Below are 20300 nucleotides of genomic sequence, written 5' to 3'. Positions count from 1 at the left end.
GTTAAAGTGGTGTCCAAGTTTACTTTGAGACAAGCTGTCTATCTCCCTGTCTGCTTTCCAGAACCTAAAAACAAGAGAGAAAGGATACTCCTTACTTTGGATGCCCACAGACAACTCAGATATTGTCCTGACAAAACTAAAAATTTCAAGAGCTCTGATTTGTTGTTTAATGTTAAGTTGTCTCTCTCGCCTTCATTCTTGCTGGTTGGGTTCGGCTCCGACTTGGCAATCTACTAAAGCTCGAGAGCTATTTACTGGCTCGAGGCCCTCCCCATATCCCACAATGCCAGGCGCTATATCCCCAGACCTCGTTTGCCACTTCAGCGATGAGGTTGCGATTTTACTGGCTCCAGGTCATATAAATCTTTTCTTGTATTGTTAGTTTAATATTTGTTAGTTTAGTTAGACTGTGTATCCCCTTATTATCTCATTCAGAAACTCGTTTTTTGTTGGAGAGTTCCCCCCCCCCCCTTCCCTTGTTAGGGTAGTGTTTAGCCTTTCTTAACTACAGTTAGTCAGTCTTGTAGTTTTTTGTATATTTTTGCTATTAGTAAGGTAGTTGTGTGGTTGTTATTACTATAGTATTATTATTGTTAGTTTTATCTAGTGCGTGTGTGTGTGACTTGATTAAGCACTAGTTAGTATTTTCCGTCTTATATAGTGCGTGTGTGAGTGTGCTTTATTAAGCACTAGTTAGTTTTTTTCCTTTGGTATCCCATTACCAATATGTCTAAGGATACCAAAGTTTCAGGCTTTAAGAAGTGTGATTCGTGCTGTCAGAAGATGTCTCTGACAGACGGTCACACTTCTTGTGTTTATTGCTTGGGTCCCCTACACCTGCAGGACTCCTGCTCGGTTTGTCACGCTTTCAGACCCAGAGTTTTGCAGGAGCGTAGGAACAAGCTTATCTTGAGAGGCTTACTTAAGCCAGAGGGATCCCCGGCCAAGCCTCAGCCGGGTAAATCCTTAAAGCCCGCCAAGCCGTCGGCTCCCAGTTCGGAGCCATCGCCGGGCGAAGCATCTGCCACCTCCTCCTCAGCTCCGGCTGGAGCCAACATCTGTGGACCTCAATCGGCTCTGACCTTAGTGTCGAACTGTCTTTGAGCCGAAAACGTTCTAGGTCCCCTTCCCTAGAATCGGTTAGTTCGGCTCCCAGGTCACCATTGCTTCAATCTGAAAGAAGCCATAGGTTCCACTCCTCTCGGTCCTCCAGGCTATCCAATCATGACCTGGAGAGGGTGATCAGTAGACTCCTTAAATCGCAGGCCCTGGCCAAAATGATAACCAGCCCATCTCAACAGACTGTGGCTATCCCGGTGTCTTCAGCAGTCTCTCCTCCGACCCCCCCCCTTGTGTTTGGAGCTGGAGCTGGTTGGGGCTCTAATCTTGGAGACGTCGGAGCCGATACCACTCCTTTTGGCTCCTTCGTCGGCACCGATCTCTTCACTGGTTCCGTCCTTGGAGGGATCTGGGCGCCGGGACTCCTTCGTCGGCTCCGAGGGGGCGAGTAGCATCGGACCCTTGTCCGATCCCATTCTCCCTCTCGGAGCCTTGGCGCAGGTGAGCTCGGCCCTGACATCGGCCTCGGAGCCGTCCCTCTCGGTGCCGGCAGGGGTTATTGTCTCTTCGGAGCGGGGACCCTCTGCTCTGCCTGATAGGGGCACCTTCGAGGTCATGAGGAGTGTGCGGACTCCTGAGTCGGCCCCTCGATCAGCCCCTTCGGATCCTCCCCCCATGGTGCCTGCATCGGTCTCTGCCCACCCTCCTGACCCCAAGCGTGTAGAGCAAATGCTCCAGGTCACCCCATTGGGCGTATCTTTCTCTTCCGAGGCCTCACCGATCCTTCTGAGGACCCCCCTCAGAAGAGAAAATGTAAGAGGAAACATGTTAACTCCCCCGAGTCAGTCATGTCTGATACCGACTTGGAGGATTCGGAAGGGTCCCCAAGATCCCCCTCTGAGGATGTCTCATTTTCAGACATTCTATAGAGATACTTAAGCAGAGGGGAAACTGGACTGCCCTTAACCCTTCCGAGGATGAGTCAGTCTACCTGGATGCGTTTGGCTCTCTCCCTTCCACCTCCTGGGTGTCTCCACCCTTCGACCCGCTGATGGAAGTAGTGGCTCGAAGGGCATGGTCAGCCCCGGACACAGTGGAACCTATTCCCCGTAGGCCAAATAAATTCATTACAGCCCCACCCAGCAAGCAAATTTTGACAAAAAGTATCCCCGTTGATGCCATGGTAGTTGCAGCAGCCACGAAGGAGGAGCTGGCTGACCCTTCAGTGCCTGTCCATCCACCTAATAAAGAATACAGGAAGCGGATGTTTTCCTCAGTGACCTTTGCTATGCGGTCGCTGAATTATCTGTGCCACTTCACCTGTCTCCAAAAGGATCTTCTCAAAGAACTGGGTGATACTCTTCAGGATCCATCAGCTGCGGGGTCCCAAGATAACATTAACTCCCAGCTGGCGACCCTTAACTCAATCATCAACTCCCCCATGCGGCTCATTTCTTATGCAGCCGATGGGGCGAGTAGGGCCGCAGGTACAGGCGTGGCTTTGAGAAGACATGCCTGGATGCGGTTATGTAACTTTGCTGACCCCTTTAAGGCGTCCTTCACCAATACCCCTTTTGATGGTTCGGCTTTGTTTGGACCACAGGTAAAGGATACCCTTACCAGGTGTGAGCAGGAAGGCAAGACTCTCTCTGCCATGGGAGTCCGTTTTTCCACTCCCTCTAGACCATACCCCAAAGGTCAGACGAGTGGAAAAATGTGGTTTCGGAAACACCAGGGAGTCGTGCCTGACACACGTGGTGAGTTTCCCTCCAGGGGCAGAGGAGGGAACAATAATAGACGCCTCCCGAGGGGCAGAGGGGGCCCGCAAAATCAGGGTAGCAGAGAATCTTTCTCTGACAAACCCTTTCAGCACCCCTGAGGGGCTTGCCCGACTGTCCACCTTCGGAGGCAGTCAGGGGAAGATTGTCACTGTACCCAGAAGCCTGGCAACTCCTTACACAAGACAGATGGGTACGGTCTATCATATCCGAGGGTTACAAAATCCCCTTTGTCCACACCCCTGTGCAAACAACCAAGTCCCTTCCAGATGTTCCACCCAGTCTAAGGGAACAAGCAGTGCTAGAAATTTCAAAACTGCTAGAAAAACGGGTCATTCAGCCAGTCCCAGCAGAACAGCAAGGATCCAGAATTTACTCCAAGTTCTTTTTGGTACCAAAAAAGACAGGGGACTGGATACCCATTTTGGATCTCAGCAGGCTGAACAAGTCTGTTCAAAGAACAAAATTCCAGATGGTCACGCTTCAGTCCATTATACCCTTCTTGGGTCAGGACAATTGGATGTGCTCCATAGACCTTCAGGATGCGTACTACCATATCAAAATGAACAGGCACTCCAGAAGGTTTCTCCGCTTCCGGCTGAGAGCCAGTCACCATCAATTCAGAGCCCTGCCCTTTGGTCTCACCACAGCCCCCAGGGTGTTCACCAAATGCCTGGCAGTGGTCACGGCTCGCCTGAGATGGCGAGCATTCCAGGTGTTTCCATATCTCGATGACTATCTCCTTACTGCTTCCACCAGACATCCGCTACTGCAAGCCAGGGATTATACCATCCAAACTTGCTCCGAGCTAGGTATCTCAATAAATTTCGAAAAGTCTGCATTGTCGCCTTGTCAGTCTGTAACATTTATAGGTGCAAATCTAAATACAAAAGATCTGTCTGCAAGACTTCCCCTCGACAGAGTGTCAGACATTCGCCGGCATGTGCAAATCTTACTACAGTGCAACAGGATTCAGGCCAAATTTGTACTAAAGACCTTGGGCCTTATGGCAGCAGCTATCATACTAGTTCCCCTGGCTCGTGTTCACATGCGGCTTCTTCAGTGGATGCTTTTTACTCGGTGGTCCTTTCAACAACTTCCAGTGTCTCACAAGATAATAATCACTCAATCATGCAAAGACCACCTGGCTTGGTGAATGGTCTCCCCTCTACTACTCCAGGGCAAACCGTTTGTTCTTACTCCTCCTGTTGCCACAGTGACCACGGATGCCACCCTAATTGGGGGGGGGGGACTGTCCAGGGCACTTGGCAACCTCAAAAGTACCATCTGCACATAAATGTCTTGAAGCTGAGAGCGGTGCTTTTGGCGTTGCAAGCTCTTCAGGACTCTCTTCCTACCGGGACTATTGCGATTCAGACAGACAATATGTCTGTAGTGTGTTACATCAACAAGCAGGGCGGAACCAAGTCCTATCCCTTATGTCGAGAAGCACTCAGACTCTGGCAGTGGGCAATCTCCTCTCAATGGTTTCTGACGGCAACGCACATCCCCGGGAGGTCTAATGTCATAGCGGACAGGCTAAGCAGAGCTATTCTCATGCCTCACGAGTGGTCTCTCAATCAATCAGTAGCAGACAAAGTCTTCCGCAGATGGGGTCAACCTTGCTGCGACCTTTTCGCAACTCCCCTCAACAGCAAGTGCGACGATTTCTTCACTCTCTTCCCCCTTCCCGGGCACTCCCCCAGAGACGCTCTAGTTCACGATTGGCCCCGGGGTCTTCTGTATGCATTCCCACCTTTTCCCCTCTAATTCCCAAGGTGATTCAGAAGGCGACCGCATTGGGATCCAGGATGATCCTCATTGTCCCTTACTGGCCTCGACAAATTTGGTTCCCATTCCTGCATAGTCACCTGTTGGAACAGCCTTGGAATCTGGACCCAGTGCCAGACCTCTTGGTCCATCAGTCGAGCGGGCTGCACCAATCCCTTCAGTCTCTCAACCTCACAGCTTGGTTGCTCCACTTCCAACCTTAGCCAGGCTTCCACAAATTTCTCAGCCTGTGCGTGAAATCATCCTTTCTTCGCAGAAGTCTACCACCAGAAAGACTTATGCTAGTAAGTGGAAACGTTTCTCTTTCTGGACAGAGGCTAGGAATATTGACCCCTTCACAGCCCCTGTCCACCATGTTCTGCCACTATTAGGGTCCAATTAGCTGCTATTGCAGGTGGGTTCCTTTCTCAAAGGAACTTTCTTGCTTAGGCCCCCGGTCAGAGATCCCCGCCTCCGTGGGACTTGAACTTGATATTAGCTTCCTTGATTCTCCCTCCCTTTGAACCTGCTGCTTCCTGTTCCTTAAAATTGCTCACCTGGAAGACTCTCTTTTTAGTAGCTATCACTTCAGCTAGGAGAGTTTCGGAACTTCAAGCCCTTTGTATTCGTCTTCCTTATCTTGTGTTTCATAAGGACAGAGTTTCACTTAGGACCAATCCTTCGTTTCTGCCCAAGATACCTTCTGAAACAAACCTGAACCAGACTATTGACCTACCTGTCTTTTTTCCTAACTATTCAAATAAAGCTGAACAAAATTTACACCGATTGGACGTTCATAGGCAATTATGTTTTTATTTGGATAGGACTAAGCAGACAAGAAAATCAGACCAACTCTTTCTGTCCTATGCTGAGGGCAAACAAGGCCTACCAGTTTCTAAAGTTACCTTATCCAGGTGGTTGTCCTCTATTATTACTTTAATCTATCAACTGAGATGTAAAGACCTTCCTACTAAACCTAAAGGCCACTCCACTAGAGCGTTAGCTACTTCAGTAGCCTTTCAGGCAAGACTACCAATGGAATCTATTTGTGCTGCAGCCACATGGGCTACTCTCCATACCTTTATTTCACATTATATGGCCTCTAGGAGTAGAGCTGATTTTGGTTCCACTGTGCTTAAAAGTCTTCCAATGAGCCACCCAGGACTAAGGTGCTAGGGACGCTGTCCCAACCAGCAAGAATGAAGGCGAGAGAGACAACTTAACATTAAGAAGTTATGTACCTACCATAACATTCCATGTTAGTTGTCTTCTTCTCACCTTCTTTCTTGCATCCCACCCTCCATACCCCTAACCTGGACAGACCGAGAAGAGTCCTCCTTTGAGGCCTTCTCTCTCTGGCTGACTCTTATATACATTGCGTCCTCCTCTGTCTTACCACTGTAGGAAAACCGTGTATTTGGACAGGTGTCCTTGAATCCTTCCATGGTGTTAGCTCTGCCAACGAGATCTGGGGATCTAGCGCCTGGCATTGTGGGATATGGGGAGGGCCTCGAGCCAGTAAATAGCTCTCGAGCTTTAGTAGATTGCCGAGTCGGAGCCGAGGATCGGCTTCGAACCCAACCAGCAAGAAAGAAGGTGAGAAGAAGACAACTAATGGAACGTTATGGTAGGTACATAACTTCTTATTTCTTGTGAAGGTAAGAAAGGGCTACTTGTGTCAAAGCAGATTGTTTCCAAATGGTTGTGTCATGTTATTACTTATATTCTCCACAACAAGGCAATTCCATGCAGAGTCAAGGCTATTTCTACCAGGGCCTTGGCTTTTTGGAAAAAGTTGGATTCTAAAAGTATTCTTGAAGGACGAACATGGTATTTTGTACATACCTTTGCAAAGCAAATTTCTCCAGGTCTAGGATAGGTTTTGCCAGAACCATTCTCCAGATACTCCTGGACCTTCATCTTTCCTTCTTCCAGTCAGTTTAAGTTATGGTAATTGTTTGAGCGTGTGAAAAGTCCACTTAAGCTTTGGAAGCTGGCAGTTGTTGCATCCTGTTGCAGAAGCAATCGGTATGATGACGATAGTATAACTGTGTAGGTAAACTTACTGAAACAGTAGATTTTTTAATTATCACTGCTGTAGTAGCTACACCCTCCCCTATCCCGCCCTTTTTTATGTTTTTGTTGTCAGGATGAGGACCTCTGTTTTTTTTTTTTTTTTATCCTAGCATTGACTTTTTAGGACGTCAGCCTCCCACTCTCAGTTGGCATGAAAGCTGTGATGGGCTTGACAAACAACTCTTTTTCTTTCTGCTTGAACAAATAGTTGGTGCATGGAAGGTGCCCTTAAACTGTGGAAGTTGGGCAGAGTTTACATCCTTAGCAGGATAAAACCCATATAGCTAAGGGTACTGCAGCAGTGATCATTCAGAACATCTGCTATGACTGTAAGTTTACTTACACCACTGTGCTTTTACTTGACCAAGAAGTGAGTGCTCCCAGCTAAAGCTCATTCTATTAGGTCAATGGCTACTTCTGCTTCTTTCAAAAATTCTACATTGAAAGAAATTTTGCAGCAGCTATGTGGTTGCTAATTATTCCCAAACTAGGTAAAATTTCTAGATCTAGAGCTGTTGTTTGGAGGATCAGTGCTAAAGGCTATCCTGTCATGATGCAATCCAAGAAAGAAGGTAACTTAGGAGTCTGTCCCATCAGTCAGATCTGACTGAAGGATGAAATAGGATAGAAAAAACTTTTTTTCTTGCTATAACAATGGAAGAACAATGGATTCTTTTCATCCTCGTCTGTCCAATACAACAGCTCTCCTTCCATTCCCCCATCCATCCTCAACCCCTTTTCCCATTTTGCACATGGGGTCGGGGTGTTACTGCCGTAGTGACAGCCATCTCGAGCCAATGTTTACACTGCTGGGTGGCTGGCCCTGCCGCGATAGTTCATTTGCACCACTCAATAGCACACACACACACTCACCTATGGCCAATTTAGAGCGTCCAATCCACTTACTGCATGTCTTTGGAATGTGTTCCTTCATAGGTTCATAGGTTTATACTAGGCTATCTGCCCTAAGGCATTTATAAGCCTAGCCCAAATTTTTGTGGCTTACGCCACCCCTTATATGAAAAAATACTGTGCCCATTAGTTTGTTGTGCCTCTGTCCAGCAGTGACACAGAGATGATTCCCGGGATAAACCTACGATCTCCCATCCACAGGTCTAGATTTCTCTTGAACAGAGTCAGCGAGGTGCTCTGCCTCACATGGACCGGGATTTTATTCCACAGCATAGGGAGTCTCTGAGTGATAAATCTATCCCTCCAGCACGCCCTATTTATATCCGTGCTAAGGTTTAAGTCGCTTGCTCTAGTGGTTTTGGTGGATTTGGATTTTTGAGGTGGAGCATGTCCATTAATTCCGGGTTGGACATGGCCTTGTATGTCAGGCACATGTCACCTCTGAGCAGACGGTATGCGACTGAATAGAGCTGGAGTTTCTTCAATCTGGCAGCATATGACAGATTTTGGAGTCCCTTTATCCTTTTGGTGAGGAACTTTTGGGGTCTCTCCAATTGCTGCAGATGTCGGGTGAGATACATCCCGAATGGGGCATTGTACTCGATCATTGGTCTGATAAGTGAAGAGTACAGGGAACAATAACCTCACTAGATCTGGATGTGAATCCCTTCATGATCAGGTGGGCAATGTAGAAGGTCTTTCTAACCACTTTAGCAATGTGAGTGTCAAAAGAAAGGCCACTGTCAACCTGGGTCCCCAGGTCCCTGATAACCTCTTCTGTGCTTAGTGGATTGCCACCTATATGGTAGCTTGGGGTTACCTTGTTTTTCCCGAAGGGTATGACTATACATTTTTGGCGTTTAACTTCAGGCCATGGCTCTGGCACCAGCTATCTGTTTCCGTGAGTCCCTTCTGAAGGATATCCGTGTCTGATGCACTTTCCACTATGGCGCCCAGTTTGCAGTCGTCTGCAAACTTTGTCAGCCAAAGTCCTCCTATGTTGGCCTGTACTTCTGAGAAGTAGATGCCAAACAATAGGGGGCCAAGGACCGAGCCCTGTGGGACACCACTTGTGACCGGCTTGGAGTCTGACACAGCGCCAGCAACTCTAACCCTGTGGGTTCTGTCCTTAAGCCAGTTTGCAACCCATCTTGTGACATATGGGTTTACATTTAAGCTGGTAAGTTTTTCTACAATACCCGAGTGGGGTATTGTGTAGAAAGCCTCTGCAAGGTCAAGGTAGGCTGTATGGACTGCCTTTCCCTCATCAATGGCCTTGGTGACTGTTTCGAAGAAGTCGACCAAGTTCAAAAGGCATGATCTTCCCTTGACAAAGCCAAACTGGGTCGGGTCCAATGTCTGCAAGTCCCCTATATCTTTGTTTATGAGCTCCATTATGATCCTCTCCATAGCTTTGCAGACTAGACTTGTTAAGCTTATGGGGCGGTAATTACCAGGGTCCGTAGAGGCGCCGCCTTTGTGGAGTGGGACAACAGTTGCCGTACGCCACTCCTTGGGCACGTATCCTGTGGTAAGGCTGAGATTAAACAGCTGCCTTATGTGCGGGTTTAATTCCTCATGTAGCTCGTGTAGCACACAGCCGGGGACACCATCCGGTCCCATTGATGCTGTGTTTTTAGCTTTAGAGAGAGCAGCTTTCACCTGCGCATTTGAGATGTCCGGGAGGCTACACTCGGCTGGGATAGTTATCTCTCCTTTAGGGGAGAGGGGTGAAGTTTGCACTGAACCTGTCTGCCAGTATGTTGGCAATGTCTGTGGGTTCAGTGATTTTTGTATCATTTTGGACTAATTCTGAGCATATCTGGGAGTTTCCACCCAGGTTCCTAACATAGCTGAAAAAGGCCTTATGATTGTCCTTTGAATCCATGGCAATTTTTCTCTCAAAATTGGCCTTAGTTGATTTTATGAGTGCTCGTATTTTTTTACTAATAATGATCAGGGGTGACTTCCCTTTTATGGATTTTGTTCTATCATGTAATAGCTTTCTCCTCTTATTGTAAAGTTTGTTAATGGCTGGGGTCCACCAGACTGGACGTTGCCCTTTGTGGAAAGAGTCTTGGTTTTATTTGGAATTGCCTGATCCATGCAGTCCTGGAGGTGTTCATAGAAGGCATTTGTAAGGGCTTCCGCAGCTTGGGTTGTGGTTTCCACTGGCTCAGGGGCCTTGAAGGATACCACACCAGTCTTGAGTAGTGTGAAGTTTGCTTTAGAGAAGTTCTTCACTATGGTCTTTTTTGTTTGGGGTGGGGGCGGGATGTGGATTTCCAGTGAGATTAGTTTATGATCAGATCTCACCAATGAGGGATATACTTCCGGTGTGGAGCATTTTGTCCCCATGTTTGTGACAATGAGATCTAGTATATTTTCTCCTCTCGTGGGAACAGTGACTAGCTGTTCCATGGCATTTGAATTTATGAACTCCAGGAACCGTTGGGCTAGAAAGTTAGGGCTTGAGTAATGTTCTCAGTCTATATTCGGGTAGTTGAAGTCTCCAGTGTCTTCAGGAAGGCTGTGTGGGGTTCCTGAGTTTGAGAGGGTGGCCTGTAGCATGCTACAAATTGTAGAGCAGTTTTGCCTATGGTTAGTTGCACCTGGATGGTTTCCGAAGCTTCATGCGTTGCCACCAACCTGGAGGTGTGGGTATCCTTTATGAATATGGATACACCCCCTCCTTTTGTGGTGTGGTCCGGGTTTTGGGGCCGGAACGCATAATATGAGGTAAAACCTAATAGTGCCGGGGTGCTCTCAGGGGCCTTGAACCAGGTTTCAGTTACAGCACAGACATCGATGTTCTCCATACTGAGAAGGGCCTCGAGTGAGTGCATTTTGAGATTTAGACTTCTGGCATTGAGCAGCATTACCCTCAGTTTCTTCCCATTTTTGTTTTCTAGGGTGGTAGGTTTAGAATTTGAGCCTTGCCTAAAAAGGCACTATGGGGTGGCAAGAGCCTTAGCCAATATCCGGAATCCCAGGGTGACAGGTGCAAGCCGTCCCTTGCGAAGCAGCGTGGCTTGTCAAGCATGTCATCCCAGGCAGACAGACACTGGATCCCCTTTGAATGACACCAGACATTAAGCCAATTGTTAAAGCTGATCATCTTGTCTCTATATTGTGGCATCATTCTTGGTGAAGGAAGGATACTGCTCAGGGTTAGGGTCATACCTGCCTGGGCTACATAATCAGAGAGCTCCTCTATGTCTCTTTTCATGTAGTCCAGGGAGGTACGTCTCAGGTCGTTCACACCAGCATGGACAATGACTGTGTCATATTTGTACTTGCCGTGGAGTGACCCGAGTGCTTGTGTTGTGGCGGATTCTAGCACCCGATAGGCAGCTTACTGTGACCCTCTCCTTGTTCAGCCTGGTGAGTGGGACGTCAGTGTGTCTGACTATGGAGTCACCTATGACAAGTATGTTTGGTGTTGTATTTGGCCTTAAGGGCTGTGACTGCTTTGCACACTCCTTTTGTGGTTTATGTGTTGCTTGTGGGGTGTCTTGAGGTAGCAGTTGTTTGGGTGTCTGCTTTGGAGGCCTCTGCTGTTTAGGTAAATTTTTACTCAGAGCCTCCGAGTATGTCTTTGTGTGTTTATGTGTTTGATTCAGTGGAGTGGTAGCATTATGTGAGGCTGGTTTTGTGGTGTGTGTAGTTGCCTTCTCCTCCTGTCTGGTCTTGCCAGTCCTGAGTTGAGAGAGCTCAGCCTCCAGTTTGGCTAAATAGCTGCATCTCTCGCAAGTATTTGTGTTATGTGGGAGGAGGAGAGGGTTGTCTGTGTACATGAGGCAGTTATAACATTGCCTCAAGATTCCCAGATTCACCAGCTGGACCGGAGAGAAGATTGACAACTGACCTTTGGACATGCTAGAATAATATTGGGAATTCCTTAATTGAAAACAAGGGCCAGTGGGGAGTGAGGGTGTAGTGCTTTTAATTTTTAGTGCTGACTTATATAATTGCTTTAGTGAGCAAGTGCCAGGTAACTTGAGTGCAATGTGTTACAAGTAACTAAATGCAAAACGACAAACAGTAACTTTCTTTCAAGTGAAACAAGGAAATAAGTACAGTAAGCAATGCAGATATCACTAGTGATCCACAGAAGCGCTGAGAAGTTGAGTATTAGGTGGAATTAGCTTCCAGGGAAATAACAAGCAAACAAACAACAAGCATATAAACAAAGCTAGATTCAGCAGGCCTGGATCTAGTCTATGCTAGAGCAAACAAGGTGAACCAATTTCAGTAAGATACAGTTCAAATATTCAGGCACTTCCCAGCTCAGAAGGGCAGAGTCCAGCCTCTTCTCCCACAAGAGTGCAGACCACGAACCTTCTTAATGTAAAATAACTGGCCTGAAGCCCAAGTGCCTAAACCAGAACTAATACACTTGGACACTGGGCTCTCAATCAGCAGTTCCCAACTTAGAAGGATGAAAGCTACCTGTCCTGCCACCACAGTGCTTGCCACAAACCTTCCTAATGTAAAACAACTGGTCTGAAGCCCAAGTGCTTAATCCAAAAGACTTGAATGATAGCTACACTTTAATCAAGTTACAACCAAGCAGTAATAAATACCATTGAATACTTTAGAGAATGTCTGGATTAGTGCTCAAGTTACACAAACAAAGCTAGATCCAGCAGGCCCGAATCCAGTCTATGCCACAGCAAACAAGGCGCACCAACTTCAGTAAGAAACAGTTCAGATATGCATGCACTATAAGCCTTTAACCAGAAATTCCCAGCTCAGAAGGGCAGAGTCCAGCCTCTCCTCCCACAAGAGTGCAGACCACGAACCCTCTTAATGTAAAATAACTGGCTTGAAAGCCCAAGTGCTTAAACCAGAATTAATACACTTTTAGAATAACAGACACTGAGCCCTCAATCAGCAGTTCTCAACCTAGAAGGATGTAAGCTACCTGTTCTGCCACAACAGTGCAGACCACAAACCCTCTCAGTGCAAAACAACTAACTGGTCCGAAGCCCAAGTGTTTAAACCAAAAGGCTTAGAATGAGTTACACCAAGCAGTAATAAATACAATTGAGTATTTTAAGATGATGCAAAAGTAAAAAGAAGTAGGTACAAACACAAGTACAGTAAAAGCAGATGAAATTTTTTTTTTTTTTTTCTGAACAAGTGCTGAGATCAAAGAAACAGATTTGAGTGCTGGAACTAGAAAACTGGCTAGTTATAAGAAAAAAACAAGCTAGAAGGCTTCCCTCAAACACAGAAGGGCTTGGGGGCTCAGAAGCCTACAAATAGTCTGTACCACTTAACAAGAAAGGCAGGAAATAAGCTTAATTTTTTTTTTCTATTTCCCAGATGCTCTCTTTGTACACAGTAGGAGTGCCTGAAATCAGAATATGATCTCACTGCACTCAGTTGAGTGAGCAAATGAGATGGGCCCAGAGGCAGGCTGAGGGGCGGGCAGTTTCAATGCCACTAAGATTAACACCAAAACAAAAACATGGCGGGTGGGTGGGAATAACTGAAGAGCAGAATAACTTCAGTTAAAAATTCCTTCAACACTCAAATTAAATACTGTATTTTTAAAAAAAAAAGAGAGCAGATAAAGGTACTTAAATTCTCTTATACGTCCAGTTGAATATAACCAAGTTCTTAGCTGGCCAAGCTGAAGTTTTAAAGCAGGAATTATTTCACATGCACCAGTTTAAATATGCAAGGACAGGAAATCAAAGAATGTGGCTACCCCCACACCTGTAATTACTAGCAAATAACAAAATTCAGCCAACACTAGCTTCAGTTCAGCTTCTTGGTTAACTCCATGTCCTGTCAGTACCAGCTTTATTTTCATTTCTTCTTTTTGCATCACAGTCTGTTTAATGCTTCCTCTATTTCGTGTATTTTCTTATTTGTGCTAATATATTCCTCTACACTTTTCCAAGTACATTTTGAGTTATTGTTGTTTTTGCTGATGCTGTCAATGTAATGTAAAAGGCACAGCAAAAGCAGCTCACAAGTGCAGATTAAACAACTAGCAGTTCTTCCCAACTCAGACAGACCAGGTAAGCAACTTCTGCCACAACATGTCTGACCCTAGAATCTGCAGATTAAATAAACTACCAACAAACAATCAAGTCCCTGGCTAATTCATCCTTCTGCAAAGAGATTTGGAGGCATACAGACTAGAAAATCCAACAAACCTAGAAATGACTATTTTTGCCACAAAATTAAATGCTTTAAAAATGTTCAAAAACTGTAGTGATCACTGTATAAAGCAAGTACAAATGCAGTAAAGCAAAAAAAATATTTTTCTTGGGATGGTTCTGGATGAAGCTGAAACACTGTGAAAGCTTTGCACAGCTCGCTGTAAGAGAATTGGTATGTGCCATCTGGGTGAAGCTTCAGTGAAAGAAATACACAGAGGAAGGAATTCTGGCATGGCGGCAAGCTAAAAACAGCCTAAAAATAATCCTCTCTGATTAAAAGCTGGCAATAGCTAAAACTAGTAGCATCAGACACAGTTACTTTCGGATATGGAAGTTAAGATTAGAACCGAATCCCATTAAACAGTGTGACACTGTGCAGAAATAAGCTTAGAGCAGCTAGCTAGCTAGCTAGTGCATTGAATACCACTACCCTATCCTAGCATTCTATAACATCCTGCCCATAACCCCAGAAACTACCTTAGAAGATCCCTGTTAAAACCCAGTCCTTAATCATAAAACCCTATTACAGGACCAGACAACATGGATATGCAATTTCCAAATGTCTCTGTGGCCAGCTTGGTAAATTTGGGCATACTAAGTCAATGTAACAGTTGTCTCATATTCTCAGACAACTAGTTAAAGGCAATCCAGAGCTTTTTTAAAAAAGATCATGACTTTCTTGTAAGAAGTGCAGTACTTTGGAGTTTGTTAGGAAATTTCCTGTGTTAGCAACAAACATACCTCCAGGTTGGTTAAACAGGATGAAAACATGGAGCTTGTCTATCAGCAAATCACTATAGGTAAGGTCCATTACCATATCATGGCTTGCTACAGGTCACTATCTATGCCCCTATAGTCTCACAACTCTTATCTTGACCTACTAGAGGTACTCATCATCCAAGCAACCACCCTATTCATGGTTGACTTTAACTTCCCTCTATAGACTGGGACGTTACTAATACTAACACCTTGGGACAGGTAGTGCACGCTTCAGCCAGAGGATCAAACTTACTGGATCTGGTATCTTGACCGTCTTAAGGCGTTTGATACCATACCCTGCTCTGACATTGTTGACAAGCTGTGCTGAGCTAGGTGTAAATTGGACTGTCATTTGGAAGCTTGTCCACCCAAGACACAAACGTCTAGCAAGTGGATTTAACACAGACAAATGACTGGTGCCAAAGCCATAGCCTAATACTTGGTGCAAAAATGCATTATAATGCCCTTTGGGAAACTGTCAATGCAAGTTCATTACTCCATTGATAAAATGCCCCTAAGAATTGACCAACTAGTAAGACATCTGAGAACATATGTAGATGGCAGTCTGGCCTGTGACCAATATGTAGCCAAGATGATAAGAAACTCATTCTATGTCATCCAGGTTATAGGTAAGTGTATGGCATTCGGGTCCAAGGAAGTTATGATACCACTCTGGCCCTTATCAGACCTGTCATTGAATGCAATATCTCCTTTGGCATGTATCTAACCAGACACTTGCAACTGTTAGAACGTTCACAAAGGTTTCTCACCAGGGGGATCTTTGTTTGGTTTACAGGGCCTCTTCAGCCTCCGCCATGATGGATCTGTTGCACATGCACAAAGCAGACAACACCAGAAACAGTAGGTCCAGGGATCTGAACTTTACTTGTCACATAAACAGAAGGTGCTATAATCAGGTCTGTATCCCAAAGGATCCTCGCACTATGGAATAGGCTCCCCATCCATGTAAAACAGAGTTCATCCATGACCGTATTCAAGCAAAACCTTGACATTTGGGTGGGAAATGCTAAATATACCCCAGGTCTGGTCCCTATGTCCTTTGTAGACAGAGGCCTTCAGTAAGAGAAGTGTCATCCTAACTGCCCCCCCTGCAAATCCTTAGCTACTTGCCTACTAACAAGCACCCCCTGTATGATACTTAGGACCCAAATGGTTGGGAGTTTGTGACTAGGCTTGTAAGGGCCTTAGTGGTCATTAGCCCAGTAGTAACTTGTGAACCTAAATCTCCAGATCAATAAAATGTAGAATTTTGTTTTCTTGGGGGGGGGGGTGCTCCACTGCACACCCATGTGGAAGGAAAGGGCCCCCACATCTCCTTACTTGTATGTATGCTCCTGCTCCCACCCCTCATAAAATATGATTTTCTCATCTTCCTTCACACTCATGATACCTGATTTTACCTTATAAGCTTGTTCCTTACTACTCAACCACTCTGATTGTGTAAAGCAACATCACTTCTCTCTAAATAGTATTGTTTGAACTGCTAAAGATCAAGTTTATATTTTTTAAATATTTTGAGTATTGTTTGTTGTTTCCTAAAAGACTCAACTCATATGTTTTATGTCTGTACTACTGTTTGTTGTTTCCTAAAAGACTCAACTCATATGTTTTATGTCTTGTACTACTGTATTTATCATGACACTGTTTGTATGTACTTTGTATTGCTTGTGGAGCTTTTCTCCCCAGGACTCCATTGAAAACGGGTTCTCTTGACCCAATGGACTATCCTGGTAAACCAACTGCAAATAAAATAAATAAATAAATAATAAATATTAAATTCACTATGTGGGGAAAAGCCTACACAGATTGAACTAGTGCTTTTAGACATTTAAAAGACTCACCCCATAGTGATTTCCAGTTAGCAAAAAAAAAAAAATGATTGGGGAATTCTAGAACTGATGGTGCATAGTGGGTATTTCACTGTGTTTTCTCGGCAGCGTTGAAAGAGAAAAGTTAGAGCATTGGATTTTGACCAGATTTCCTGGGCTCTTGCCTCCCTCCCAGATTGAACAGGATGTAAGAAACAAATAGCCAGTCCAGCTTAAACTTTATCATAAATTGTGTAATTAGTAAAATCCCCTCTAAAAATAGCACCAGTTCTTGCAAGCTTGACTGCAGAAGAAAAAAAAACATTTGCTTGTTTTCGTAGTAAATCAGCAGATTATGAAGCAAATATTACAAAACTTTTGCTGTAGCACTTTGTAGGAAACTGAAATTATTTTGTGATGATGAAGGAATTCGAAGATGCGCAGTCGAGCTAAACTGAAAGCAGGAAGTCTAGTTGTCAAACTGTATTCAGGTGAAACAATATGTGGTTGTTTAAACAGTGCCCAGGTGGATGTCTGCATGACTTGCTATCCAAAGAGTGACTGGAAAATACAGAAACATTTTTGTGAGCAGGAGCAGAAATGTAGCAGAGTGCCTGGGAGCAAAGGCAGGGCATGCTGAATGATGCAACATTTTGTTGGCCATGTCGATGGCCATGCCACACCCATTTGTGATAACAGAAGGTATAACCAGTAGATTGGATGAATAGGATGGTGAGAGAGCAATTGGGGAAAAAAATGACAAATGAGCATATGAACAAAGTGAACATTTATTTATTTATTTATTTTTCTATCAGGATAGTGCGCTGATCAGTGTTGCCCAATTTCACGCTCAGACTGGGTGAAATACAAAACATTTCATTGGTTCTGAAGGAAATGAATGTCTCTGGATGACCTCAGAAGGTGTCTGGAATCTTTTCTATCATTTTATACCACGCAGGTTTAAATCTTCTCTCTTCTCCATATGATTTGACTTAAATCCTGCCAGAAGGAGGGAGCAGATGGATCCCTGTTGCAAAGGTACCATTTGGATGATGACTAGGATGTGATGCTGCTCTCTGGTATGTAAGGTTGCACATTTGTTCTGGGCTCTGCATAGTGGGTATTTCACTGTGTTTTCTAGGCAGCATTGAAAAAGTTAGAGCATTGGATTTTGACCAGATTTCCTGGGCTCTTGCCTCCCTCCCAGATTGAACAGGATGTAAGAAACAAATAGCCAGTGTCGTCAAAAAAGGCTTGATGTTTGCAAAACAGTTAAAAAAAATGGAATTCCTCTCCTCTTAAGTTTTTTTTTTTTTATTCCAGGATGTCCAGACAATCTGGATGATTGTACTGGCTCTTTTGCAATTCATAGCTTATGTCATCCCACTGCTCCCTTCAGAGCAAAATGTAATGAACTTGAATTCCAGGAGATGTGGAATCTGTTTTTTAGCAAATGAAAATAATCTCTGATCCTCCTGTCCAAGCATACTACTTATAGGCAGTAGGGAGGTCTGGCTCTTTCAAGCATGTGTCTATACTGACTGCCTGACATCCCAGTTGAGGACCATATGGTACTGATCTTCTCCATACCTCTGAGCAAATGAGAAGCAGATTCTAAAATCCCACCTGCCATTTGTATGAGTCCTGACCACAGGCCTCCATTGGCTTTGCTTTGCTACCGTCTGCAGGAGACATGCTGAAAGCTTTAGGGAATTTTGACTGTCATTTGTTGTAGACTTGATCCCATTTCTGGCATCATTAAGCACTTTATTTTCCTAGTATGTTATATAGAGACCATCAGTTATAGGCTGTTGATCCAGAGGGCCATTTATAGTATAGATGAGATCCTAGCAGTATACCAAGTCATGAATTAATACCAGTTCTTGACTATGGAAAAAGGCAGAAATGAAGTCAGAGTCTGGTATTTGTTTGGGAAAATTGGTGGGATTGTTGCGTGATCTTAAGGCCAAATGGAACATGCCCACTGCACAGCTTGTAAGGTATTTCTTCTGAATAATTTTGTCTGTGCATGTTTGTGGTCCATGAACAGTTAGGATGCAATTTCTCCCTTGTGATTTTTCTTTTTTTTAATAGTGAGAAGTTTGCAAGTTTATAACAGGAGCATAATATCTGTGGCATGAAATGCATTCCTATCCTTTGTCCTAGGACTTTATCTCTACATGGGATGAGTGAGCTCTGGGGCTAAAGTGCTGATTTAAGGATTGTTGATTAGGACTAAGTTATCCCAGCTTGGTCTATCAGGGCCTGTGATATTGAGATTTTGAGCTGACCTTTTAATGATTATATGAAGGACTCTTCCTGAGAAGTGTGGTGCTGCCTGTGTCTTTCTTAAGCCCCTGCAGTGTTGAATGGTTCTGGTCATAACTCGAGCTACCCTAAGCAGGAAGTGTAGTAGTGGTTTATATTTTTGAAGTACTTAATGAAGTAGTTTATTTTTGAATATACAGTCTCTTTTGCGCTCTTCTTTGAGCTAATAATATGCGTAGATTTTTTTTTATTGTTAGTTAATCTTGTGTTATGGTATTAAGTGTCAAGCATGTTACGTTAAAACTAAATAATTCCAATTAAAAATAAAAGCAGAGATCTACAAAATACTCTTATTGTTTTATTAACACAGGTTGCCACTTGCACAACAGCACAGAAGAAGTCTAAGAAGGAGCAAACATCTGAATCATTTTATTCTGATACAGAAGAAGTACCATCTGGCAATGCCAGTGGTAGTACAAGTAGCAGCAGTGGTAAGTGATGGGTCAGTTGTGTGGCTGTATATGTGTGTGTGTGTGTGTATATATATATATATATATATATATATATATATATATATATATAAATAAATATATATATATATATATATATATATATATATACACACACACACACACACATATATATAAATATATATATATAGAGAGAGAGAGACTTGTGTATGTATATGTGTTGTGTTTCTGTATATGTATATATATATATATTTATATACATGTGTGTATGAGGGAGAGACTTGGGAGAGTGTGTGTTTGCGCACGCATGCTGTGGAAATGTAACCGATGAGAGAGAGAGCTTGTCTTCCATTTTATTCTTTAGGTTTGCTATCTTAGAGACCTGTAAGTAACCACTTATGCATCTAGAACTCCGTTATTGTAGGTGGTATGCAGATTAGTTTTCTTCTTGAAGAACATCTTCCCTTGCCTGAGCTGCTGATGTAACTATGTCCATTAAAAGTTGGTGGTGGTGTGGGTCCTCCCCATCCACAGTACTTTCGCGTACATCATTCTAACAGGATCAAAGCTTGTCGGATTAAAGTTGATGAGTATTTTTTTCTCAACAAAGGTCTTAATCTCTTTCATTTGCAAGAAAGCGCAAATTTTCAGGCCTCAGTGTTCTGTATCATCACATTCCTAACCAGGATCATTGCTGGCATTGTTTGTCTTAGCTTTTGAAAGAAGCACAGCATCCAGTAGAATCTTGAGTGAAAATCTCAAGGCCTGCTTCAGTGTGCGCAAGATGGCAGAGTTGAAGAGTAGTAATCGTGTGTCTCTGGTAGCAGCTAGAAAAGAGTGAGCGTAAGGAAACAAGAGGCCAAGCATCAAACACAGCCTCCTTCATCAGCTTACTGTCTTGGTGGCCCCAGCTGTTTTGATGCTTGTAAGATGACACTTGGCTAGCTAGTTAGGGATCAAAACTAACCTTGTAGAAATTCAAAGACCACTAAGTTGTATGACCATTCATGCTTTGCCAGTACTCTCCATCATACCACACACCTTTTTTCCAGGAGGGCCATGACAGTCAGTCATTATATCATCATAATCAGTAAAGTCATTTGTTGACTGTTGAGCAGCTGGCAGAGGGTAGAAGAAGCATTCTTAAGAGCACACCTCAGGGTTCATGTGTCATACCTCTTGTGTTTGAACATTTGGCCA

At 44.2% G+C, this 20300-nt stretch overlaps 1 protein-coding gene across 1 annotated transcript in view; it reads left to right on the top strand.

Moving 5' to 3' along the window:
• Positions 1-20300, top strand: part of AP3B1 (adaptor related protein complex 3 subunit beta 1) — a 2578902-nt gene that overhangs the window by 1302952 nt on the left and 1255650 nt on the right. The window contains exon 18 of the mRNA XM_044063704.1: positions 19001-19121. Coding sequence (XP_043919639.1) covers positions 19001-19121 — 121 coding nt within the window. The remainder of the gene's footprint in view (positions 1-19000; positions 19122-20300) is intronic.

This window comes from Protopterus annectens, chromosome 2.part2 (assembly GCF_019279795.1).
Source record: "Protopterus annectens isolate FY-2018-M chromosome 2.part2, PAN1.0, whole genome shotgun sequence".
Lineage (NCBI taxonomy): Eukaryota > Metazoa > Chordata > Ceratodontiformes > Protopteridae > Protopterus > Protopterus annectens.
This window is presented reverse-complemented; position numbering and strand designations above follow the sequence as displayed.